Here is a 26,541-nt window from a genome sequence, read left to right as displayed (position 1 = left end):
GCAGGAGGCGGACCCCAGGCCCGATCATCAGTGCCCTGAGGCCCGACAAGAATCAGAGTCAAAGTCCAAGCAGGAGGCGGCCCCCAGGCCCGATCATCAGTGCCCTGAGGCCCGACAAGAATCAGAGTCAAAGTCCAAGCAGGAGGCGGCCCCCAGGCCCGATCATCAGTGCCCTGAGGCCCGACAAGAATCAGAGTCAAAGTCCAAGCAGGAGGCGGCCCCCAGGCCCGATCATCAGTGCCCTGAGGCCCGACAAGAATCAGAGTCAAAGTCCAAGCAGGAGGCGGACCCCAGGCCCGATCATCAGTGCCCTGAGGCCCGACAAGAATCAGAGTCAAAGTCCAAGCAGGAGGCGGCCCCCAGGCCCGATCATCAGTGCCCTGAGGCCCGACAAGAATCAGAGTCAAAGTCCAAGCAGGAGGCGGCCCCCAGGCCCGATCATCAGTGCCCTGAGGCCCAACAAGAATCAGAGTCAAAGTCCAAGCAGGAGGCGGACCCCAGGCCCGATCATCAGTGCCCTGAGGCCCGACAAGAATCAGAGTCAAAGTCCAAGCAGGAGGCGGCCCCCAGGCCCGATCATCAGTGCCCTGAGGCCCGACAAGAATCAGAGTCAAAGTCCAAGCAGGAGGCGGCCCCCAGGCCCGATCATCAGTGCCCTGAGGCCCGACAAGAATCAGAGTCAAAGTCCAAGCAGGAGGCGGACCCCAGGCCCGATCATCAGTGCCCTGAGGCCCGACAAGAATCAGAGTCAAAGTCCAAGCAGGAGGCGGCCCCCAGGCCCGATCATCAGTGCCCTGAGGCCCGACAAGAATCAGAGTCAAAGTCCAAGCAGGAGGCGGCCCCCAGGCCCGATCATCAGTGCCCTGAGGCCCGACAAGAATCAGAGTCAAAGTCCAAGCAGGAGGCGGACCCCAGGCCCGATCATCAGTGCCCTGAGGCCCGACAAGAATCAGAGTCAAAGTCCAAGCAGGAGGCGGCCCCCAGGCCCGATCATCAGTGCCCTGAGGCCCGACAAGAATCAGAGTCAAAGTCCAAGCAGGAGGCGGACCCCAGGCCCGATCATCAGTGCCCTGAGGCCCAACAAGAATCAGAGTCAAAGTCCAAGCAGGAGGCGGACCCCAGGCCCGATCATCAGTGCCCTGAGGCCCAACAAGAATCAGAGTCAAAGTCCAAGCAGGAGGCGGACCCCAGGCCCGATCATCAGTGCCCTGAGGCCCAACAAGAATCAGAGTCAAAGTCCAAGCAGGAGGCGGCCCCAGGGCGAGGTGAGAGCCCCAGCTCGGCAGACTCAGCAGAAGAGGAGTCACCCCAGCCAGCCAGGCAGACAAAGGATTGTCTCCAAGGGGAAAGAAGAGCCACAGCTGTCTTCAGGTCAGTGGCAAGGTCAGAGGGGCAAGGAGGGTCCTACAACTCAGTCACCAACACCCTCCACACGTCTACAGTTACAGCCTAAGAGCTTTTGGCATTACCTGTTTGGGGGTTTAAGGGAAACAAGAGGGAGAAAGAGAAAAGGGGAACCACCGCTCTCCACTCTGCTGAGATCCCCAAGCCGCAGAAGGACGGCCCCCTGCTCTGGCAGCAGCAGATAGTTCCCCGGGATGCCCCTCAGCCTGGAGGCGGCTCCGTGGCGGGGCTCCAGGCGCACTGGAGAGCGAGCGCGGGGAAGGAGGGCGCGCTTCGGCTCCGGACAGCCCGGAAACGTTCTCACAGAGACACACGGACGGACGGACGGACAGGCAGCCAGCTAGCTCCCGGAGGCTGGTGGCCAGCCACGGAGGAGAAAGGCTGCCAGGCCCTGACCGGCCGTACTCCTGCACCTCACACACCCACCCACCCACACACACCCCCCCCCCACACACACACACGCACACTAGACAGATAGATAGATAGATAGACAGATAGACAGATAGATAATAAAAAGAATAAAAACTAAGGGCCCAGATGTACAAAAAAGGTGTGAGTGAGGAAGAAGGCGGGGAAGAGGGTTGGAGATGGTCAGTCCTCCAGAAGTCTGGCCACCTTCCTCAGCTTATAAATTACAACCCCCCTGGAAAACGGGGGTGGGGGGAATGACGAGGCTCCGGGTGCGGCCTGGGGGAGGGCGAGCGGTGGTCAGAGTTGCTCTGGCCCATCTGGTGGAGTGATGGCCAGAGAACGAGGATCCCTTGGGTGGTGGAGGCGGGCTGGGGGAGGTTCAGCAGCCGCTGGCGGGAGTCATGCAGGCCCCCTGGGACTTCACCTTGTGCCGCTGGCCCCCCCGTCGCCGGCCCCCGCTGCCGGGCTTGGGCTGAAAGAGAGAAGAAGGAGCTTGAGAAGCAGTGGCCCATCGGGAGCAGGGCAGGACAGGGCAGCGGAGGGGCAGCGGGGGCAGGAGATGAGCGAGCAGCCATCTGCTACGTCCTCCGCCAGATGGAGCCGGCGCCCACCCTGCCTTCCTCGCAGGTGGTGGGTCACAGGTGATCACGGTGTGAGAGGAGCCGTTCAGAGAAGCACAGAGAGAGCAGGAACTAACATGTGCCACTGCTGACAGGTGGGAAGAAAAAAGAAATGAAGGAGTCAGAGGAAAGACTCGATGGGAGGGAGAGCAGAAAGGACAGGTCCAGGCAGAAGCTTCCTTCTCCAAAGAGGAGTCGGACGAAGAGACGCTGGAAAGGGGCGATGTGAGGGCCACCAGGAGAGGACTCCAGGGGACAACGATGGCAGGAGGTGCCAAGTGAGAGCCACACTGACAGAGCCCAAGACCACCTACCCCTCAGGCAGTGTCACGTCGGGGAAGGGGCCAGGAGGACCCTCTAAGGCAGCGTCTTTCAGACGTTTGGGCTGCAGTACGCACATACATCACTTGCACTCTCACACACAATGCTCACTCTTACTAGGACAGGGAAACGCTGACATTTTTCTATTCTCTTTCATTAAAACTAAATGCTGGTCAGGACCCATTAAGTTCATTTCATGTATGCCACATCTCAGTTTGAAAAACACTGCCTTGAGAGACAAAAAGCTCACACTTAGAAGGAAAGACTCGATGGGAGGGAGAGCAGAAAGGACAGGTCCAGGCAGAAGCTTCCTTCTCCAAAGAGGAGTCGGACGAAGAGACGCTGGAAAGGGGCGATGTGAGGGCCACCAGGAGAGGACTCCAGGGGACAACGATGGCAGGAGGTGCCAAGTGAGAGCCACACTGACAGAGCCCAAGACCACCTACCCCTCAGGCAGTGTCACGTCGGGGAAGGGGCCAGGAGGACCCTCTAAGGCAGCGTCTTTCAGACGTTTGGGCTGCAGTACGCACATACATCACTTGCACTCTCACACACAATGCTCACTCTTACTAGGACAGGGAAACGCTGACATTTTTCTATTCTCTTTCATTAAAACTAAATGCTGGTCAGGACCCATTAAGTTCATTTCATGTATGCCACATCTCAGTTTGAAAAACACTGCCTTGAGAGACAAAAAGCTCACACTTAGATAGCACTTAGGGACCTGGAGTTGTGGGAAACACCCATCTAGGAACTCAAAGATGTGGCAGACTGGTGAAGGCTGCCGGTGCTCTCCTATGAGTCACCTCCACGGCCACACCCCCGCCCCCACCCCGCCCGAGGCCGTCAGGGGCCCAGGACCAGCCTGGGAAGCACACTCACCTGTGGCTGGAGACTGCCGGATGCAGCTGGCTGCGCAGCCGCTAGAGAGCAAGCTTCATCTCCAGTTGGGGGTGCCCCTACTGCTGGCCCTCCAGAGGGACCTCCCTCTTCTCGTTTGGGCAGGGGACCCTTTTTCGTCGATTGCATTTTAATCTGCTGGGGCTTGGAGTTCATTGGGGAATTGTTGGTGGTCTGGAGGAGCTGCAGGAGCCAAGGGGGTGGGGGATGAGACAGAGCTGCAGGCAGTGACCTGGGCTCAGCTGCCCCCGCCCCGCCCCTGAGGTCTCAGGGAGCTCTCACTCCGTGGCCCGGCTGGGCCTGGGTGAGGTGGGTGGCAGGAGGGCAATGACAGGGCAGTGGGGTGGAGAGATGTCCTCTCCACTCAGCGTACCAGGGCTGCCCCAGCCAGGGCTGATGTCTCACCTGCCTCAGCCCAGCCCAGAAGGGTTCCAGCCTGTTCCCTGCCCCAGCTGCTCTTCCCACAGACAATCTGTGAACCTACTCAGCCATCTCCTACTCAGCCCAGCTCCCAGGCTGGGGTTCAGCCTGCCCAGAGCATCAACTCTATCTCTTGCTACCCCTGTAACAAGAGCCTGGGGTAAGTTTGAATTTTGGGCCTCCCAGAGAGATCAAGTGAGTGTCTCAGGAGCTGGAAACATTTGGAGTGCGGCCATCAAAAATCTTAAGAGCTACCACCCAGGAAGGACTGACTCAGAGCCTTCCCTTATGGCCCAAGTTCAATCTCCAAGAAAGCAGCGAATAGGCCCAGCTGCAGCCCCAAGGGCATTACAGCATGTGCGGGCAGCTTCTGCCAAACCCTCAGCCAGTCCGAAGCAAGGGGGCCTTCGAGGATGATCCTCCGCGCTCCTCAACACACTCTGCAGTCTTAGGGTGACGCGGATGGGCCTAAGGAAGGCCATTCTGGAGGAAAAGCGAGCCTGAGGCCGATTCCAAGATCTCAGACAGGATGTATGGAGCAGGGGTCAAACCACTCTATCAAGTGCCGCTACTCAAGGCCATGGATGAAGTCTGCAGAGGGCATAAGGTGGGCTCCAGGACACAAAGAGCTCAAGCCCATGCCCCACTGCTACCCAGCACTCACTCCAACTGTACCCACTGCTCTAAGGGCACGGCCCCAGCCAGACCATCGGAGCCTGTGCCCAGCATCTCAGAGGCCAACCATGGCTAGGCCCAGACACTCTCCCACCACGGACTGCCATACCTCAACTCCACCTTCTCTCCTCCATGGTCACTACCAAAGCTCAGAAAGACAGGAGGTCTAGGGAAACCTCTGAGGAGAGCAGAGAAGATGGCACTAAGGCTATACCTCGGCGCTGTTCCAGTTCTCCCAAGGTAGGGACTGGTGCCTCTGCCCCTGGTAGCCAGTAAGATTTCACAGGGCTTCTTGAGAAAAGCGTGCTGTGCTCACAGTCTAGAACTAGAGCAGCCCCTGGTACTTCTTGTAGGCAGGCAAGGTGGTCTGCCCGGCCGTACCTTAGTGATGGTGCCTACAGCCTTGGTGCGGCCTTCCCGGAACACCAGCCGCTGGTCTATGTGCAGGTACTCGGGGGTCTTGATAAAGCGGAAATGCACGGTGGCCTTGTCCCCGGTGCGCAGACAGTCCTTGTCCATGCTCAGGATGGTGGCTGTCTGCCTGATGCTCCCACAGTGCACTGCCAAGGGAGCCAGGAAGTCAGGAGAGGCCTGAGCCACGCAGTGGCCTCAGGGCAGGGGAGGCAGTGGGTGAAAGCATGAAACGAGCTCGAGCTGCGGCAGGCTGAAGACCTCAGAGGGCAGAGTGAGGCTAAGCGACTGGAGGCCCCTTCTTGGATTGATCCTGCCTCACAGTCTCCCACTTTTCCCTCCAGTTAGACCCTGCTTGTCCCCGACCCACTTGTACCTAGTTCCTGAACACAGGGCACTGTTTGCACGCATGCCTTCTCTGGACTGTGGGCTTCTTGATGGCAGGGCCCTTGCCCATCTCGTCTTTGTCCCCAGCACCTTGGCAACGCCACCTGGCACACCACAGCACTTGGTAGATGTCTGCTGAAGGACTGAGTGTGAGGTCCTTGAGGGCAGGTCTGGGTCTCCAGAGCCCAGCACCGAGCTGGTACTTGGTTAGTGTTTGCAAGAATGAATAAACCACAAGCCACAGCTCGTGGGTGGAACAGAGGGGATGGCATCACTGAACAGGGCAACAACCTGACTCTTGGCTGCAGCTGAAACTTTGGGGTTTGGGTTGCTGGAGCACACTGTAGGGGGAGCTAGAGCAGGGGGCTTCAGGCTGGCAGTGCCTTTAGACACCTACCCATGGCCTGGTACCGCGGGCTGATTGTGGTGGGGTGGTGAAGGACGAGGATCTCGGCCTCGAACTCCCAGGATGCTTGGGGATTCAAGCGTGGAGAAACCATCACCATGCCCTTCCGGATGGACGAGCGCTTGATCTGAATGAGAGAGAATCCCAAACCTCAGGGACAATAATGCCTTCTGGCTTCACCCCCTGGTCACGGAGGACCAGGACTCCTTCTGGGAACTGCTACCACCCCAACTTGGCCGTGACCTCTCACTGCACTGGACCACAGGCCTTCTTTAGTGCTACATGGGAAGCCTCAACACTGCTATTGGGGGGTCAGGAAAGACTTCATACAGAAAGTGGCATTTTAGCCAGGACTTGCAAGACGGGTCGAAATTAAGTGGGTGGCGAGAGGGCAAAGGCAGGCAAGCACTCAAGTAGGAGAAATAGGGCGAGCATGATCTGGCTGTTGGGAAGTATACAGAAAACCGGGCTTTGCTGGTTAATTTGGCTGGTGCAAATGACCCACGAGCTAGCGCTGACCCCAATCCCCAGGGGACTGAAAGCTGAATGGCAAGAGGATCTGGCATGGGCTCAACAGCCCCGTGGAGAAGGACCCCAGCCAAGAAGGAAGAGCAGGAAGGCTCCCAGCTGACCTCCCCGAGGTCAGGGTACCAGGTGGAGGAACGGAGCTCAGGAGGCCGGCAGGCCTAGGTTCAAGTCCTGGTGTTCTCCCCGAATGCTGGGCAAGTCACTCAGGCTCTCCTGAGCCTCAGTTTCCTCACCTGTAAAAGTGAGGTCAGTAACCCCTGCCTTGCAGAGTGGCTGTGAGGACTGGAGATGACCCAGAGCCTAGCATAACACGGCGCCCAAGGGGAGTTCTTGGTTTTATCGACACTCACCTTCTTCAGTGCGAAGGAGGCCGTCTGGCCCCCCCGCACCTCCTTGACAGGCATGCGCTTGCGATGGATCGATTTGACAGCAATGGACAGGAAGTTACCCAAAGGATCTGGGCCCAGCAGCAGCGTGTCATTCAGCTTGATCAGGCCCCTCAGTGTTGTCCCCGACACCACTGTTCCCACACCCTGCAGACGAGACCCCAGTCCAGTAAGTCCACTGGCACTACAGACTCGCCCCGGCACCCCTGTAGGAAGCGCCACTCAACCTCCCACCTTATTCAGTCCACCAGAACCCGCTCACCGGGACAGAGTAGGTGTCGTCAATCTGAAACTCAGCAGGCTCTTCCTCCCGGTAACTGGTACGAGGGGAGAGCAGGTTGAGGAACATCTTCAGCAGATCTAGGTTCTCGCCTGTAACGTTGGAGATTTGGAATATCGGGCACATCCTAAGGTGGGGAGTGTGTGGAGAGAGAGGAAGAAAGGTGCTCAGGTGGCGAACTCCTGCCTGATAGGGGACAAGCAGCAGGGCTCCTGGAACGGCGGCGGCTGCTGCTAAGGGTCCCACCACCCCTTCACTGGCCTCCCAGGCCCTCTGCCCAGCCCACCTACTTCTGTCCAGACCTGCTCTGAGGCCTCCTCCTCCTATTTAGTTTTGTCTCTGAAACCTGTCCCCTCCTCTCTGTCTCGGTACCACTACCCTATTTCGAGCGATCATCACTGCCTCTTCTTCCTAAAGCACACACATCCTTAAAACCTTAACCAACTTTCCGCTGCAGAAAAGACAGCCGGAATCCCTCCCCCCAACATCTCTGCCAGTTTATTTCTCTCAAATTCCTGTATTCCAGCCAGACCGGAGAACACTCCCTCCCTTCTCCTAAGACCTTGGTACTTTTTTGTTCCCATGTACTTGTTCACTCTGATCCTCCTGCCTGAATTCCTTCCCTCTTATCCAACTACCACATCCTCTCGTCCTTCAGAGCCCATTTCCAGCGCCGCCTCTTCCAGGGAATCCTTCCCAGATGGGCACTCTTCATTCCCTCTGAGTTTTCAAAGAACTTTTTTTTTTTTTTTGTAAATTTTATTGAAGTATAGTTCATTTACAATGTTGTGTTAATTTCTGCTATATAGCAAAGTGACTCAGTTATACACATATATTCTTTTTCATATTCTTTTCCATTATGGTTTGTCACAGGATATGTATTTTTTTTAATTCATTTATTTTTGGCTGCATTGGGTCTTCATCGCTGAGCATGGCCTTTCTCTAGTTGCAGAGAGCGGGGGCTACTCTTCGTTGCAGTGCACGGGCTTCTCATTGCGGTGGCTTCTCGTTGCAGAGCGTGCTCTAGAGCACACGCTCAGTAGTTGTGGCACATGGGCTCAGTAGTTGTGGCTCACGAGCTCTAGAGCGCAGGCTCTGTAGTTGTGGCACATGGGCTTAGTTGCTCCGCGGCATGTGGGGTCTTCCCGGAGCAGGGCTCGAACCCACGTCCCCTGCATTGGCAGGTGGATTCTTAACCACCGTGCCACCAGGGAAGCCCTGTCACAGGATATTGAATATAGTGCCCTATGCTATAAGATAGGACCTTGCTGTTTATCCATCCTATATATAGTAATTTGCCTCTGCTAATCCCAAACTCCCACTCCTTCCCTCCCCTACTCCCCCTCAGCAACCACAGTCTGTTCTCTATGTCCGTGAGTCTGTTTATGCTTCAGAGATAACGTTGATTTGTACTGTATTTTAAAGTTCACATATAAGTGACATCATTTGGTATTTGTCTTTCTTGCTGACTTACTTCGCTTAGTATGATAATCTCTAGGTCCATCCATGTTCCTGCAAATGGCATTTCGTTCTTTTTTTATGGCTGAGTAATATCCCATTGTATATATACACCATATCTTATTTATCCATTCATCTGTTGACGGACATTTAGGTTGTTTCCATGTGCTGGCTACTGTAAATAGTGCTATGAATATAGGGGTGCATGTATCTTTTTGAATTATAGTATTGTCTGGGTATACGCCCGGGAGTGGGATTACCGGATCATATGGCAACTCTATTTTTAGTTTGTTTGATTTTTTAAATTAATTTTTTGGCTGCACTGGGTCTTCGTTGCTGTGCACAGGCTTTCTCTAGTTGCGGTGAGCAGGGGCTACTCTTTGTTGCGGTGCGTGGGCTTCTCCTCGAGGTGGCTTCTCTTTGTTGCGGAGCACAGGCTCTAGGCGTGCAGCCTTCCATAGTCGTGGCACGTGGGCTCAGTAGTTGTGGCTTGCAGGCTCTAGAGCGCAGGCTCAGTAGTTGTGGTGCACGGGCTTAGCTGCTCCGCAGCCTGTGGGATCTTCCAGGACCAGGGCTCGAACCTGTGTCCCCTGCATTGGCAGGCAGATTCTTAACCACTGCGCCACCAGAGAAGTCCCTACTTTTAGTTTTTTGAGGAACTGTTTTCCATAGTTGCTGCATCAATTTACATTCCCACAGTGTGAGAGGGTTCCTTTTTCTCCACACCCTCTCCAGCATTTATTCGTAGACTTTTTAATGATGGCCATTCTGACTGGTGTGAGGTGGTACCTCATTGTACTTTTGATTTGCATTTCTCTAATAACTAACGATGTTGAGCAACACGGCATGTGCCTATTGGCTATCTGTATGTCTTGGGAGAACTTTTTGTGTCTCTGTTACACGTGACTACATCTGATTTTCTGTCTGTTATCTGAATGGCCTCTACATCTCCTATTCACGATTAATCAAACTCCTCAAGATCAGGAATTATATATTTCCCACAGCTCCTAGAGTAGGGACTGCACAGAATAGGCACTCAACAAAATGAATGAATTGAAATGGGGTCGACTGAAACGTACCCCCTCTGCTGGCCACCTGCAGGAACTGAAGACAGCGTCAGGGCAGAGAGACAGGCCAAAATGTCAGGCTGCTCCGGGTCCTGTACTTAAGCAGCCCCAAGACTCTGGGAGAAGGAGCAGTGTTAACAAAATTTACTATTATCAAGAGATTATCTCTGACCAAGGAGCCGACCACCCTGAGGACAAGGACTATGCCCAAGTCAACTCTGACTCCTCAATGCCTCGATGAAAAGCCCAGCACAGAACAAACACCCAATAAATATTTATGGAATCAGGGAATTTCCTGGTGGTCCAGTGGTTAGGACTCGGCGCTTTCACTGCTGAGGGCCCGGGTTCGATCCCTGGTCAGGGAACTAGCATCCTACAAGCTGCGCGGCACGGCCAAAAAAAAAAAAATTTATGGAATCAAAGGACACGCTAATGAGTAAATGCCAAAACTGATCTGTGATTAGAGAGCTTTTGATAAACAACCGTGTAAAAAAATTAATAATAACCATTCTAAAAATGGCTGTGTATCTATCACACAGCAGCCAGGCACAGTGCTAAGTGCTTGATATACATCATTTCCAACACTTACAAGAGCCCTATGAAGAAGGTAATATTATTCCCATTTCACAGATAAGGACACTGAAATATCAGCTGGGATTCCAACCTCAGTGAGACCAGCACCTCAGAATCTGGGTCACCTGATACAGGCCCCGAGCAACATTGCTGAGAGCAGAATCTTCTATTTCAACCAATCTCTGTGCCTGTGCAGAAGTGAATGCTCCCAGGACTTCCCTGGTGGTCCAGTGGCTAAGACTTCATGCACCCAACGCAGGGGGCCCGGGTTCGATCCCTGGTCAGGGAACTAGATCCCACATGCTGCAACTGAGAGTTCGCATGCCACCACTAAAAGACCTCGCATGCCACAATGAAGATCCCACGTGCCACAACTAAGACCCGGCGCAGCCAAACAAATAAATAAATATTTTAAAATACATAAATAAATAAAAGGAAGAAGTGAATGCTCCCTACCCATTACCTCTCAGAGCTGAAGTTGGAGGCTGTAACAATCACATCATCCTTGCTCTGCACCAACACAGGGATCTTGCGGCAGCCAGGCGACTTCAGCAGGCGCTGTAACAGCTTCAGGGTTTCTTAAAGGGTAAAATGGAACAAAATTAGGGGAACATAGCCTTCTCTTTGGCCAGGCTTCTAGGGCAAGACAGGTCCACTCATTAGTGATGCAAGCAGGAGACAAACAGATGGACAGTGTTAAATGCCATAATGCCTGGAGAAGCAAAAGGAGGATCAAAACTTTGGATGGGTAAGTGCTTGCTAGAGTAGAAGGAGAGTACAGATGGGGACTGTCTGCTAAGGTTATAAGTCTGAAACCTGTCAGGTTTCTCCAGAGTCTCTAGAAGACCCACATCCTATATGCAAGTGATATGGGGGTCCACCAGAAGGACAATGTTGTTCCTAGAATGCCCTGCTTCCTGGAAAAAAAGTTCATCTGACAAAAGGATCTCTAGGACATTTAGACACCTGTAGAAGCCCTTATGACGCCCTCCAAAAGGATACGTCTTCACTTCTCTTCCACCATCTTTAGCAACGGGGGAGAAATGCATGAAAGCCTAGTCTTGCAATACTGTTTTGAAACCTTTGGTGGTAAAAGGTAATCAGACTCTCTGCCCAAATGTCTCCATGTATGTCCAGCTTAGATGGTAAAACCCAACCCCTTCTGCCTGGAACCATCTGAAAAGAGATGCCAGATTAGGGATTTCAAGGACCCTGAATTTGTAACCAGAAGGAACACTGAGCAGGAGAGAACTCTAAGCTCTGCTCAGACCAAGAGGCAAACAGGTAGAAAGCAAAAGATTCTGGGTTGATGGACATTCAGGCCAAGGTCTAAGCACAATACAAGGAAACAGAAAATTCCGGGTAGCAGATCACCAAGGAGCCACAGTGCGTAACTGCCCCAAACAGAGAGACTGCTACTGGCTGTTGGCTTCACTTACCTTGCAGGATGTTGGCAGGACACATGTCAATCTTGGTGACCACCACAAAGACAGGCACATTGAGTGCCAATGCCAAGCCCAGGTGCTCCTTTGTCATCCCCACGATGCCAGCATTGCTGCCCACCTGCCCCGACACAGAAAGAACTGTCAGGACAAGGGAGACAGAGACTGCTGCTGGGTGGGCACAGGGGCTCAAAGAAGGCTGAGGGAAGAGAGAACTCCCATCTCTGAGGCCACAATCAGAACAGGACATAGGGGGCACAAGTCTTAGGCCAGAAACAAAATGGCTGTAGATGAAAGCTGGGCTGGGCACAGATTGCTTTAACCTCCAATTTAACAGTGTGGGCTATCAAAATCTGAGGAGACTTCGAAACAATAAAAAAGACAAACTCAGTCTGGGAAAACAAAGTCATCAAAGCGGATTCAGTTTAACATCCCTGGCCCCCAGTTACCCCATCTATAAAATGGGGGATAATAATATTCACTTTAGAGGGTCACTTAGGTTTAAATGAGCAAACGTATGTCAAAGGTCCAGCACACAACTAGCACGAATTAGGTATTCAAGCAATGGCAGGGACTTCCCTGGTGGCGCAGTGGTTGGGAATCTGCCTGACAATGCAGGGGACACGGGTTCGAGCCCTGGTCCAGAAAGATCCCACAGGCCACGGAGAGGCTAGGCCCCGGTGCCACAACTACTGAGCCTGTGCTCTGGAGCCCGCGAGCCACAACTACTGAGGCCTGTGCACCTAGAGCTCGTGCTCCGCAATGAGAGGCCACTGCAATGGGAAGTCCGCGCACCGTGACAAAGAGTACTGCCCATGTGCAGCAGTAAAGACACAGTGCAGCCAAATAAATAAATATATATAAATTTATTTTTAAAAAAACAATGGCAGCTGTTACTACTGTTACCATTCCTTCCTGTAACAATAAATGTTTTAAAATATCATCATAAAGGCTGGTTAAATAAATTAGAGCACATGCACAAATGTGCGATACAAAAGAAAGAGGAAACTCTTAACCGATGTGGGGTAATCTCTAAGACATGTTTTAATGGGAGAAAGCAAGGTGGTATACAGCATGCTACCAGAGAGTGGTGATTGGATCACCGTCTGAAAAAAGCAGCTGGAAGACATTTGGGGGAACATTTGAGATAACATAAACACATTGTATGATATTAGGGAACTCTTGTTCGTCTTCTTGGTTGCAATAACAGTAGGAGACTGTGTGCTAAAGTATTTTAGGAGCTGTGTGCTGAAGTATTTGGGGGTGAAGAGTCACAATGTCTATAATATAATCTACTTTCAAATGATTCAGCCAAAAAAACCAACCAACCAAAAAAACAAAAACAAACAAAAAGAAAACAAAAACCATACACACACACAGAAAAACTCCGCATATGCATGTATCACATGTACAGATAAATATGGCAAAATGTTAATGACTGTTGACTCTGAGCGTATGGTATTCGTTGTGCTATTCTTTCAACTTTTCTGAATGTCTGAAATTGGAGGGAGAGAATATACACATATACGCTGGTGTGATTACAAAGTATCTCTAGAGGATACATAAAAAACTGGAAGTAGTGGTTGCCCGTGGAGGAAACAACACAGGCGGAAGAGAGGCTTTAAGTCCTTTGGTACCTTTTAATTTTTGTACCATATGAATGTATTACTTACTAAAACAAAATAAAATTAAAATTAAAATCGCCATGACATATTTATACAGGGCTTTATACATTCCAGAGGGACTTCCCTGGTGGTCCGGTGGTAAAGTCCCCTTCCAAGGCAGGGGACGCAGGTTCGATCCCTGGTTGGGAAACTAAGATCCCACGTGCCGCGGGGCAACTAAGCCCGCGTGCCACAACTACTGAGCCCGTGCGCCTCAACTAGACAGCCCACGTGCTACCAACTACAGAGCCCATGCACTCTGGAACCCGCGCACCACAACTAGAGAGAGAAAACGCGCACGCGACAACTAGAGAGAAGCCTGCATGCTGCAACGAAGCGCCAGCGCGCTGCAGCGAAAGATCCCGCGTACTGCCACTAAGACCCACTACAGCCAAAAATAATAAATAAATAAAATAAATATACATTCCAGTGTTTTCAAGCGATGCTCTCATTTGATCATTACGATTCCCAGGTGAGCTACCACCCCACCAGCACAGATGTCCCAAGCATGTTCCCTTTGCCCACACCGAGACACCTCCACCATTTCCCTCCTAATTCTTCCCGTTCCCTCCAACCACCTTTCCTAACCAACCCAGACCTGCTTTTGTTCTTCCCAAGCGGGATAAGAGAATGCTCTCTCTGTTGTCTCTATATTTTCAAGGTTTTTTTGTTTTTGTTTTTCTGGAAATTGATTGCCATGGAACAATAATGAAATATTTCATTGTTTTCCACAGAAATTTTTAGTATTTAGCTCATGGCCTAAAAGTCAGATAATACATAACATTTCATCTGGGGTGAAGATATGTTCGTTAATTGACCTTGATCACTGTAGCTCAGTTAGAAAAATGCTCACGTTAAACTGATTTTCTATACACTTCTTAATCTCAACCCAACAACTGCCCCAAATACACCCTATGGCTCTTCCTTCGAAACCCCTTTTTGCAGAGCGGCTTTCCTTAGCCAGTCAAGGTCGGTAAGGGCCCATCGCAACGTTCAAAGATATGAGAGATAAAACCACACTGAGATCACAAGAAGCTCGGGCAGAGAGCTGACGAGAGTGTTCATACATATGCTCTGCCTCTCTTTACTCTCCGGTCTGGGGAGAATTTGCCTGAAAACCTGTGTTTGTGGGGCAACTTGATCAAGTTTGCTCTGAACAGATGTTGGCATTTACTATACTTATTAATACAGACAGCTGGAGGAACTGGGAAATGGGGAAGGGTTTTTTTTTTTTGGCGGGGGAGGGGGGAAGGGTTTTGAGAAGGATTTTTACCAAAGGAAAACTCGCTCGCTTGCACTCTCTGTGAAAGCTGTGAAGTTGTGACCAAGGCTGTGGGGGCCTCACAGACTCCTACTCTCTGGCCAGGAAGATCAAAGGGGCCCAAATGCGAGCTTCAAAACATGATCCAGCCCAGAAGCCTCTGCTCCCTTCCCTTTTCAGTTCACCTACATGAAGAGCTGCTTAAAAATCTATTTCCCACTAGACTGTAAGCTCTATGGGAGCTCAGGACACCCTGTTCACTGCTGTCTTCAGGCCTGGCACAGTGATAGGCATGCAGAAGCTTCTCAGCAAATAGCTGTGGGACTGGTTGACACTGGTTCCAGGCTTCAGAAGAGGCCACCTCTCAGGCCCCTCAATGGCTGTCTGCGCTCTCCTCCATTTCCTTCCCAGGCCGCCCCATCTCTGAGGGTGCTGCCTGGTGTCATCTCAAAGTAGCCCAAGTCCAGGAGGAAATACTTCTGAAGGTAATAAGAAATGCCCCAGGAGAAACCCTCCCTTACCCCTCTCCGAAAAATAAGAGAGGTCTGCAAATGGCACCTTGGTTTCTGCTTAGAGTATCTCCTCCTGGCCTAACCTAGGAGAAAGATCAAGGTACACTCCTTGAGAAGGCTGGGCACCCCTGCAACACGTGTCGTTCTTATCCAATTTCAAAGCCCTAAACCAAAAGGCCCTGTCTCAGAACAATTTCAAACACTTGCATATCACCACAACCCAGGAGCCCAGCTGAAGCCTCCCCTCCTCAGCGGCACCTCGCTTACCATGAGCATGCAGAAGTCAGGCAAATGGCCGGTCATGCCAAAGACAGTGGTCTTCAGGTACTTCTCATGGCCGGCCAAGTCGATGAAAGTAATCACCTTAGTGGATTTCTCACAGATCTTTGTCCACTCCAGGCTGCCACCATGGCTGTCTGGCTTGTTTACCACATTGCCTTCACTGTCAAAGCCCAGAATGTCGTTGCCCACACTGCTGGTGCGACCAGATTCAATCTCATGTTTGTGGCGGAAGAGTTTCTGGCGGGCGAAGCCTCGGCCATTGTCCAGCTCCCCGTGGGTCAGGACCCCCAGAAGCGTGCTTTTGCCGGCATCCACGTTGCCCACTACCGCTACCCTGTGTGAACACAAACCCATACATTTGTGTGAGAGTTGGTGAGTGAGTGAGTGAACCTCAGCAACCGGATCCATGAGGACAGGCTCACCCCTGAGCCTCTCCAGCTCTCTGCTCCTTCTCTTCACGGCTGAGCACATTAGGAATGCTCTTGGAGCTGTATCCAGGGAGTAGAAAGTTATTCAGGAGGAACTGAGTTCCCACCACAATGACTTTCTCCCTTAACTTCCACTAGCTTTCCCAAAGCTGCCAGACAGAAGCCCTAAAGCCAAGAGAGGTACAAAATGCTCTCCTCCATTACCCTGGTTTCAAGCCTCCCGGCCTGATGGGAAAGCAAATGCAGCCCCCAAAATGGCCACAGAACATATGGTTGGCCTCTCTCCCACTCTTTCCAAATGGAAATATTTAGGGATGAGGAAGTGCAGAAACAGAGAACGGAGCTATCGCTGCCTCTGGACACTCCTTCCACGCCTTGGGAAGCGAAAGGGTGTAGCCGACACGCCAGGTGTCAAAGGCTCAATCACCATTCTCTGTGAAGCCCTAGACCCCAGGGTCATGCTTCAGGGGACCTGGAACTGTTCTGAAGCCTCCTCACCTGACTTCCAGGAAGTCATTGTCTCCTACTCGTTTCCGGACCAGGTAATCGCGCACACGGCCCCCAGCTTCTTGACGTTCCCGGAGGAGGATGACATCGGCCTCTATTTGTTCTGCCATGCTCTTCACTGTGGCATAGGAGGCCTCCATGTCAGCTTCGCTCAGCCCGTACTCAGTCCCATCTGGTGACAAGAGCCCAGACGTCAGCCTGCCATCAAGTCTGCCAGTCAGCCACCCCTAACCAAGGCCCCACCCTGGGCACTGAAGAACATGGCTCTCTCTACCAGATACTTCCAAAATTGGGGCACAAGTAAAGTCAATAAATAATAGGGCTTCCCCATTAAGCAGGGCATTCATTAATTCATTCAATAGTAATCACTGAGACTCTCCTAGGTTTAATGCCAAGTCTCAGGCTGGGTACTGGGAATACAGGTGCCCTTAGCGAGCTCACAGCCCAGCGGGAGAGACAGGAAATTAATTAATTGCAATACAGCTTGAGTGCTTTACTACAGAACTGTACAAAGAGAATGTAAAGCATGAGCAACTAGCATTGCCTGGGGAAGGTGAGGACAGCTTTACAGGGCGCTGACTCCAAGCTGCGTCTCCAAACATGAAAAATGGGCCTGCGGAGAAAGGAGGAAAGACATCCTAGGCAGCAGAGCAGAGCACGGAGCACGGCAGATCATGGCACATTCAGGGACGAGTAAGCAGCTCGGCGCATTGGGGAGCAGGATGTCAAGTGGCGGGAGACCACATGAGAGGCAGAAACAGTTAGGCAGACGAACATCACACAGCAGCAAAACACATATGTACCAGGGTGGGAAGCCTTGGGGTTACACAGGGGAGTAACAAGATCAGATCACTGCGGGACAGAAAGATCTCTTGAGCAGCAGTGTAAAGTGAGCGCTGGCAAGCGAGAGACCAGAAACGGGGAGCCCAGTTAGGAAGTAATTCTAATAATCCAGGCAAGAGATAATAACAGGAGACAAAGGAAAATGGAGAGAGAATTTAAGAATGAGTTTCGGGACAGATTTTTAACAGAGGTGGCTCAGGTGAAATGTCCAGCAAGTAGCTGGAAAAAATGAGTCTGAGCTTAGGATGAGGAAGGACAGACCAATCAACCACTAATTTATTGAATGCCTACTGTATGACAGTCCTGGGCAGGTACTGTCCACATGGTGTCATATTTCATTCCCGCAGTAGCTCCTCAGCTTCTCCTCCAGCTGTCTCCTGGGAGTACCCCTCTCCTTCCCTGGGCTCCTGTGCCCAACCTCTTTTCTTTTCTGCCTCCAAAGACCTTGCAGCACCTTCTCTCACCCCCTTCCACTTCTCCCCCTACAAACAAGCTCAAGGCTTTCCTAAACTAAAGGAGACCCAACCCCTCTTCCCTTGCCCCAGCTTATTTACTGAGCTACCATCTCCTCCAAGCCATCTCCAGAGTAATGGACACTTGTTGACTTTATTTCCTCACCACCTTCTCACTGATCTGATGACTCTGGAAAAAACTGGTTTTCAAGTCATCAGTGGCGCTCTGCCCACTCATCCAATGCCCTTTCCTTGACCCCTTCGCAGTCAACACTGCTGGCAACTGTCCCTTTGTTTACTGAGGCACTTCGTTCCCACCCTGCCTGCCTATAACCCAGCCTCTTCTGATTCACCTCCTGGCCCTCTGGGTCTTCCTTCTGTCTCCTCTGCTGGCTATTCCTGCTGCTGTCCCCAAATGCCAGTCTTTTTCAGTAGTCAGTCAGTGGCCTTCTTCTCTATCCTTGAAACATTCCCCTTGGCCTTCTCGTTCTATGGGTTCAACTGTCATTTTGAAAACTATGAAAACATTCATATCTAGTCATTCTTCCCAGAGCTCCATCCACACCCTTTTTAAACAACAGCACAAAAACTAACACCATAAATAAAGCATTTTAGTCCTCCCTGCAACCCCATGAGTTAGGCATTACTGTTCCCATTTAATAGTGGGGAAACAGAACCTAGAGGTCCCTGAGCTGGGAGGGAGCAGAGGGGCTGTGTGAGCTTGTGTCTTCTGATTCCAAACCTAGAGGCTTTTCCTCTGGCAAGGGCTCCTCTTAGTGCCAGACCAGTTCCTCCTGCCTCACCTATTTCTAATGACACCACTATCCTTCCAGTCACCCCAGCTTAACACTCATCACTCCAGTCCTGCCCCTTTCCTTGTCCCTGCTCTCCTCTTTTTGCCAATCCAATGCCACCAGCCTGATTTAGGCCATTATTCTACCTGAATCGCCACAAGAGATCCTTAACTGGTCTTAGCAAATCCAGTCTCTGTTTCCTCCAACCCATCCTGCATAGACATACAAGCTCAAGGTCCTAAACAATGCACAGCTCTGATGTTTGGAAGGGCTCCCCAGGCCCAGCAGCGCTCAGTTCCAATTCCTTAGAGGCTTCCATCACCCCCCCCCTCCCCCGCCCTCCCCTTCTAAGCTTTGTTCCAGTGCAGGTGGCCCAGTCACCATCCCTCCATGTCTCTGCACTCTTCTAGCTCTACACCTTTGCTCGTGTATTTCCTGCCCTAGAAAGCCAATCAGCGTATCTCCACTTGTCAAAATCCTACCCATTCTGCTCTCTTAGGAAGTTTACCATGGAATAGTGTTTTGGATGTGTGTCTTCCCCTGCTATACACAAGCATCTCGAAGACAAGGACCATATCTCAAACATTCCTGGACGCTCCATGAGGGGTGCCTTTCTTATACCAACTCCTCAAACGTTTGTAAAATGCAAAACAAATGAACAAAGAGGATGCAGTTGAGCCAAGGAGTTTCTTTTTCTTTTTTGTTTTTTGGCTGCGCCGCATGGCACGCAGGATCTTAATTCCCCAACCAGGGATCGAACCCATGCCCCCTGCAGTGGAAGCACGGAGTCTTAACCACTGGACCGCCAGGGAAGTCCTGCAAGGAGTTTCTAAATGCATGGCCAACTGCGCTCTGGAAATATTCTGGGTTAGAGAAGGACTCGGAAGCATCCCTAAGAGAAGGCCAGCTAGCCCTGCCATTCTTGCCAGACCCCCAAATTCTATCCAACCTTTCCTGCTTCTGGTACAATGAGAAGCAAAGCTTTCAGATCCTACCCGACATCAGCAGGCAATCACCAGTGTCACCTCATCCATCCAGGGCTCCCAGAAATGCACCCAGTCACATTACCCTTCTCCAGCACACTCTATACTCCTCACTCTGTAGGAGTGGAAACAAAGGCCAAGGAGAAAAGCCGCAGAGGTCCAATTACTAAAGGCCACATATTCAGCCATGCAGGAACCTAATCAGATCTCGGTCCCGCCACTGACTTACCTTTCCTGTATGTACTCTCCTGCTCAACATGCTGCAAAGGCTCCCCAAACTTTTAGGATAAAAGTCTAAACGCTTTCGTATGGCATTCAAAGACCCTCAGATCTGGGCCCTGACTACCTGTCCAGTCTCCCCTCCTGACACTCCCAACCTCACATTCTACATTTCCTACTTTACTGAATCACTCCTGGTCCACCAAATACTCCACACTCACCAATGCCTCCATGCCTCTGTGCTTGTGGCTTTCTCTGCTCACTCACTACTGCCTCCACTCACCTAGAAAACTCCTACTCATCCTTTAGAATTCACTGAAGGGGCACCTCCTCCTTTGGAAAGACTTTTAAGTCTTTTCTGACCCTCCCACAAAGGTGTAACACTCCTCCCATGCTCCCTGAACTTTTAATGCAGTACCTGGGTCTTAGAAAGTCATGATTTAATATTTGAGGAATGAACAAGGTTCTTTTTGAAAGAAATCTCATGGTAAATCAACTATAACCTGAAACCCTTAAAAAATTACTACTGCAACTATTAATACTAGCTAACATTTATATAGTGCTTACTATATGCCAAGTGTTAATCTTCACCATGCCACCATGGACTAGATTCTATTATTATCCCCATTTTAAGACAAGGAAAAGAACCAGTAGGCAAACTTAGACCCACCAGGTTCCAGACCCTGAACTAACTACTAGGTCACATTGCCTCCTTTTAAAATATCAACCTTAACTTAAGAGCGTATACTTAGGGACTTCCCTGGTGGTCCAGTGGTTAAGACTCTGTGCTTCCAACAACAAGGGGTGCGGGTTCAATCTCTGGTCGGGGAACTAAGATCCCACATGCTGCGCAGCGTGGCCAAAAAAAAAAAAAAAAAAAAGAAAAAAGAATGTATACTTAAAGAGCACATTCCTCCACCCTGCTTCGAATTTTTTTAAAGTCTAATTTATCCCTACAAAACTTGCCTCAGGTTGTGGGGGCAGTGGTGGTACCATCCGCCTGACTTTATAGATGAAGGAAACGTCAAACAGAGGGCAAGCACCAAGCACACACACAGAAAGTCAGGGATGAAACTGATGCTGGGGGCCTCGCATCTCTTTTAGTCTTCTGCTTGATCTTCAACTTGTTTAACTAATTACAATCTCTTTCTGTCCCTAAAGAATTCCAGCAGGAAGGAGTCACTATGAATCTAATAGCATCCAATTGGTAGATGCAAAGATAATGCTTGGGTGTGTAAAATACGTGTTAATGAATGTTTGCCATCTTCTTATGCTGTGCCACGGGAGGGTTAATTAACTGTGAGCCACCAAGGTATGGTAAAGTTCAGTAAGAGTCCACATTAAAGAATAAGCAAAGAGTGGGGGCTTTAAGAATCTGGGTCTTCAAAGAACAGTCCCAACACTTGTCAGAACTGCTCTAGATGTGGTTTCTTCAATTCTATAAGCTGGAAGTGACCTTTGAGTGGTTCATCCTATTACAGCAGACCAGGTGTGCACCTGACACAAAAGCTTTCAAAAGCCTACCAATGATCCCCCTAGTCACCAAATGGAATGGCTTTTTCTGAACCTGACTCTCCCTGCTGTCTCTGTAACACTGGACAATGCTGGCCAACTCCCTCTCTTTCTTGACAGAACCTCTTGGTTTGCCTATCTCTCTGACCATGCCTTCTTTAAGGTGGTAACACCTAAAACGGGGGAGGTGGCAGTAAATACAGAAAGGAAAGGATAGATATGATAAACATTTCAAAGGAAGGCAGAGCAGTATTTGGAGATCAAACCCTTCTTCCTTGTGTCATTCTTGCAGCATTTCCAAATATTGTTTTCTACTGAGGTTAACTATGTATATTCCATCTCTCCTTCTTGGGACAGAGACCAGATTTTAAGTATCTAAAAGTGCTTTGCAACAGTATCAAGACCTTCTAAGATACTTAATAGATATCTGTCAAATAGTTCAAAACTGATTTTGAGATTTCCTCCATCTTAGACTCAAACTACAAAAGAATTATTACCTGCCTTTACAAAACCTACACTCTGCAAAGAGAACTAGTCCCTTAATGATGCATCGAGGCCTACTTAGGCTTCTTGTAAAGATGAGAGAGACAAGATCTGGTACAGGCTAAATTCATAATTATTAAACAAGTCCAGCTGCCATTTCAGCAAAGATAATGTCTTAATGAAGATGAGAGTAAGCAGGCTTTGTACTGAGGATATAAACTAGGAATGACCAGGGGGGAAAAAGCCCAGGATATAATCTGGGATTCGGTCATGGGGGCTGCCTTCCTCTAAAACAATGGGCCCCATTACAATGGAATAAGGGCCTTGGAGGACAATAACAAGTCCCTTCCAGAATGGCAACAAGCCTACATGTCTGATGAGATCTCACAGGGAGAAAAGAGGACCTCTGTTATCACAGCTATCCCCACCGAACGGTCAGTATGGTCCAGGGCAAGGCAGCCTTGCTTAAGAAAGGAATTCTGGATGTCCTTTCCTTGCTGATATCAAGAAGTATCACAGGGGTTCTCTGCTAAGCAGGCAATAAGTAGCAATGGGATCTGTAAATCGGGCTTGGAGGGGAAGACTTAGAGCTGCCTAGGGAAGGCTTAACTCTAGACCTAACTGTGACTTACTCTAGTACCTCGGACAAGAAGTTTCCTTGCTTTGTGCTTCATCTCCTCTTATGCAAATGTAGAGTACTGGCGGTAGAAAAGCAGCATCTGTAAAACCGCTTGGAAAGTGAATTTTTTAAAAAGTAAAGTGAAAGGAAAACTATGCTCACCTGATCCCTGCCCAATGACATATATGGTCTCTCCGCATCCCTCGTCCATCCTCTCCCACATTTGCCGAAGTAGGCTGTCATACTGCTCTGATGTAGGGCTCACTAGAACCAGCTAGAAGAGAAACCAACAGCCTTAGGACCACACTTACTAGAAGAACACCACAGCCAAAGCAGATCAAGAGCCTGACCAAAGACCCTGACTGAACCCCACAGCACCCTGATCTAAAAGAGCTGTGCAGCCCTCTCATGCCCTCTCTGCCTCTCCTTAAATAGCCTTTGAGCCCAAGGCCTTATGAGAGTTGAGTTATATGAAGTACTGAAATGAGTATGTCTGAACCACAACCCACAGAAAAGAGGGTGTGAGCAGCCTGCCTCCTGCTGCTTAATGGGAGGGGCAGGATCCACAATGACTGAGAATCTGGCAATGTAGGTAGAAATTAATGAGTAGTGCTTTACACCTACATGCCAAAGTCTTCTACCTGCAGCTTGCAACTCACAGGACAGAGATCTCATATACTGCCATGCCCTCCATCCAAGGCCAATGGTTCCCATAATAACATAAGAAGTCTGTTCCAACTTGCCTTGGCTATCTCGATTATTTAGGAATCGGCAGTAAAAACTGCTGCAAGACTCATCTTTATCAACAAAACACATTACCCCTAAGATGGGTATTAGCACCGTCATTTTGCGAATTTCTGCCAATCACACTAAAATATCAACCACTTATCTGAGGAGGCCATTTACCAACAGGCAAGTCAGATCCCATTCTCTAACCACTCATGTGTGACCTTGGACAAAGAACTTAACCTCTGAGTCTTAGTTTTTTAATCTACAAAATGGAGATACTACTACCTACATCCTAAGGCCACTGTAAAGACCAAATAAGATAACATGTAAAGCATCCAGTCCACAGCTCAATAAGTGGTAATTACAATTTTCTTCACCCGATCATCCTAGGAAAATCTTCCTGGATGAAACTAGCCACCACAGTTCAATAATTGTTTCTCCTTTTGTAAGCTCTCAGAGCCTTATGTCCATCCCCACATTTAATTGTAGCAAATATATAAACTTATAGCTTCTAATCTTTTCCTCAGGAATCAATCTGTTCAACCTATCTATTCTCTCCTTCACATCAGTTTTTCTTTTCAATATCATCAGTATTAATCTACATATAGCTTCTCAACTTTAAAATACTGAGAAGGACTTCCCCAGCTACGTGATGAAGCAACACTTCCCTATCTTGGAACACTAAGTAAGTTGGTCAGGAAATAGAGGTACTACTCTGCAACTCTGCCCTGCAATTTCCCGCTGTTTTCAGGTTTCTTCAGCACCTTGGCCATGAATTGACATCTAGCTCATCTGCTTGAGTCAAGTGTATCTCTTACAATTTCCTGAGTTGACTAATCAGAGCTTATACTTTGAACCTGGGTGCTGGGTCGTGTGCATCGTGTCCCATTACCTCACACATTTCCCCTGACCATCCTCTCACTGAACTTGGCCAGCCTCGTTATGACATTAGAGGCACCAGACAGGACCACTGTGACAAGGTGCAGTACCGGCTTCTAAGTGCCCAGCAGAGACTAGAGGGAGAGATCAGTTAGCTGCAAGGTAAAGTTCTCTCCTGTTTGGACCAAGTTTCATGCAATTTTGCCACCACAGACTAGAAAGTCACAAATGTTTTCAAAAGTCGTTAAACTTCGCTACCGTAAGTATTCAACAACAGGTAGGAGGTGGTATCAGTGTTCTATCTTGCATCAGCTGCTATTTAATCTGCACAGGGAATTATCAGTTTATTCCGTTCACTTCAAACATCTACTGAGTAGTATGTAACCGGCAGTATAGTAGGTTTCTTACATACAGTTCTCATTTTTACAATGCATCTGTACTAAAAAGATGATGAAGCTGGAGAACTGAGAGGTTAAGAAACTTTCCCAAGGTCACAGAGCCTTTTTAACTGGCAGGGCAGGAAAGGGAACCCAGCCCTGTCTGACTCCCAAGTTGGCATTCTTTCCTTTAGCAATGTTAGCCACCTTCGAAACAACAGTCCCAAATTATACTTAATTTTTTATTCCTCCCACCCCCAACGCCAAGCAGAAGATGAGCCCTTAAATCCTGCCCACCTTCTCAAGAGCTCAGAAGACACGATTTAAATCGTCCTTCATTATTCCGGTCAAACAGCAGAAGGTTCCACTCCCAGAATGGCGAAATGATGGGTCACTGCCCATCTTTCACTTCTGTTTTGGGTGGGTTTGTAAAGTAGACATTCTTCAGACGTCCTTCTCCCGGACTGAGCGACTACTTAATGTTTCCTCTCCCGACACCAGGAAGAGCCTCAGCTGACTCCCTGCTCCCCCCTCGGACTACACGATCCTCCCGCGCGCCCTGCCCAAGCCACCTCCGACCCTAGGCTGCCGTGGACAGCCCACGGGGAGAGCCACTCTCGATCTCAGGGGAGGCGGCACCGCGTGGGGACGACCACTGCGCGAGTAGCTGCCGGCGTCCGGCGCCCGCGTTCCACGTGGCGGAGGCGAGGGGTTGTGATCTCGGCGGGAGCAGGACGGCGGGAGGCCGGGTGGGCGCCGCCGGGGAAGGACAGCGGTGCGGCGGGCCGCCGGGGCCGCCCCTCGCCGGGGAGCCCGCCGCGCGTCCCGCACTTACAGGTGGGTGGGCTCGGCCCCTCCTGCCCCCGCCGTCGCCCCGGAGACTGCGCGGCCCCACCGCCCGATCCCCCTAGGCGCCCGGTCCCCTCAGCGCCGGCGCCGGCGCCCGGGCCTACCTTGCTGGTGAGGTCCAGCTCCGGTTCGCCGTTGAGCGCCTCGCCGTCCTCGCTGCAGTCCGAGTCGAAGCCGCTGTGGAGCCGGGCGGCAGCCGCCGCGGCCCTGGCTGCCCCCGGAGAGCTGGGCTCGGGGGCGAACATAGAGGCAGGGACCGGCGAGTCCATCGGGAAGCGACTCCGCTCCGCCGCCATCTTTAATAACTTAGGCTAATTCGTAGCCGGCCTCCCCTCCCTCCCCAGCTCATTTGCCTAATCTATGTGCAGCCCCGCCCCGAACCTCATCAGAATAATTTATGCGAAATTTCTCCAGCCGCGTAGAGGATGACACGTATCTCTAGCTAAGAAACAATCGACCAGGCCTCTCAGCCACCAATCGCTGCAGCTCTTTCAAGTACCTAATGAATAATTAATGAAACCCAAAGCCCAACAACAAATGACTGAGACGTCACGCGCCTTGATCGTAACTTGGGAGGGACAGCACCAAGTCCACGCTACCTGCCAGGAGCCTTCCCGCCAATGGGAGCAGAGCAGAGCACGACTGACACAGCAGCCATACAATGAGAAAAATACACAGAACGCTTACCTTCACCGCCCATCACTCTCCTCGTTTTCAGAGGCAGTGCTCAGCTTCCAAATCCTGCTGCTAGGCAGTCGGGGGCGGAGAGCCTTCCGATGATAGACAGGTGAAAGGCCCAATCCAGTCTTCGGATAAGTCCCGCGCCTCGGGCCACCGCCCACGGAGATAGTAAACTGCGCAAGGCACCTCCCACTCAACTCAGTGACTCCGGGCAGTCACTGAAGACTGATTTTCGGCCTGCTGGCAGTCTCCAGGCAATTTTAACACTAGGATCGATGCCTGGAGTACTACGGCAGCCAGAGCGCGGCAATTAACTGAACGCTGACCTTAGGGAGAATTCTCCATTCACTGCCTCTGCGGAGAGAGCAATTACACGACCAAAATGAGGCAACCAGCTCAATAGAAGCCAAAAGTACCTCAACACATTTGTGAACTGTAAGGCCGAGATCTAGAGTCTGTTAAGGTAGTTTCCTATGGATGATTCTTCCTGTGTCATCAGCTGTGTAAAACCCAACCCAAAACACTATCAACAGAAGTTTTACTGTCTTGAATTCCTCTTCCAAAAGACTGAAGAGCTTGATGAAATTAGGGATTAGTCAAACTCTAATAATGCTGGCCATGGCCACTCGTCCCAGGCAGCAAGCAAGAAAGAGCAGCCATTTCAGAAGATAACATACCCAGATTTAGGGGTTTGGAACACAAGATTTTGTGAGCAAAAGGCAGGGTTCCAAAGAGCCTTCAGTTTCAGAGATCTACTTGAGAGTTAAGAGGCAACTTC

The 26,541-nt window shown here is 50.6% G+C and overlaps 1 protein-coding gene across 3 annotated transcripts; it reads right to left on the bottom strand.

The window, feature by feature from the left end:
* Positions 1-1,834: 1,834 nt before the first annotated feature.
* GTPBP1 (GTP binding protein 1) lies at positions 1,835-25,786 on the bottom strand. Of its 3 annotated transcripts, none has more exons than XM_024127168.3 (13): positions 25,770-25,786; positions 25,187-25,378; positions 22,411-22,522; positions 16,335-16,515; positions 15,394-15,742; positions 11,687-11,810; positions 10,711-10,825; positions 7,132-7,276; positions 6,834-7,016; positions 5,947-6,082; positions 5,133-5,311; positions 3,639-3,839; positions 1,835-2,287 (listed from the first exon to the last, which is right to left on the bottom strand). In XM_024127168.3, the coding sequence occupies exons 2-13, from the start codon at positions 25,376-25,378 to the stop codon at positions 2,195-2,197; spliced, it is 2,010 nt and encodes a 669-aa protein (XP_023982936.1). In that variant the 5' UTR covers positions 25,770-25,786; the 3' UTR covers positions 1,835-2,194. The 3 variants fall into 3 exon arrangements, with proteins under 3 accessions (XP_023982936.1, XP_028341688.1, XP_028341687.1); XM_028485887.2 differs by lacking the exons at positions 25,187-25,378; positions 25,770-25,786 and adding exons at positions 22,262-22,327; positions 24,531-24,616 and having other exon boundaries at positions 1,863-2,287; XM_028485886.2 differs by lacking the exons at positions 25,187-25,378; positions 25,770-25,786 and adding an exon at positions 24,531-24,617 and having other exon boundaries at positions 1,863-2,287.
* Between the last annotated feature and the right edge of the window lie 755 nt (positions 25,787-26,541).

This window comes from Physeter macrocephalus, unplaced genomic scaffold (genome assembly GCF_002837175.3).
Source record: "Physeter macrocephalus isolate SW-GA unplaced genomic scaffold, ASM283717v5 random_629, whole genome shotgun sequence".
Classification (NCBI taxonomy): Eukaryota; Metazoa; Chordata; class Mammalia; order Artiodactyla; family Physeteridae; genus Physeter; species Physeter macrocephalus.
This window is presented reverse-complemented; position numbering and strand designations above follow the sequence as displayed.

What these genes read in the sequence shown, in the direction of transcription:
- GTPBP1 (XM_024127168.3), bottom strand. Translation starts at nt 25,378, where the DNA reads ATGGCGGCGGAGCGGAGTCGCTTCCCGATGGACTCGCCGGTCCCTGCC. An exon ending in AGCTGGACCTCACCAGCAAG is followed by an intron (nt 22,523 to 25,186) that starts GTAGGCCCGGGC and finishes TTTCTCTTCTAG; the next exon opens with CTGGTTCTAGTGAGCCCTAC. An exon ending in ACGACACCTACTCTGTCCCG is followed by an intron (nt 7,017 to 7,131) that starts GTGAGCGGGTTC and finishes TCTCGTCTGCAG; the next exon opens with GGTGTGGGAACAGTGGTGTC.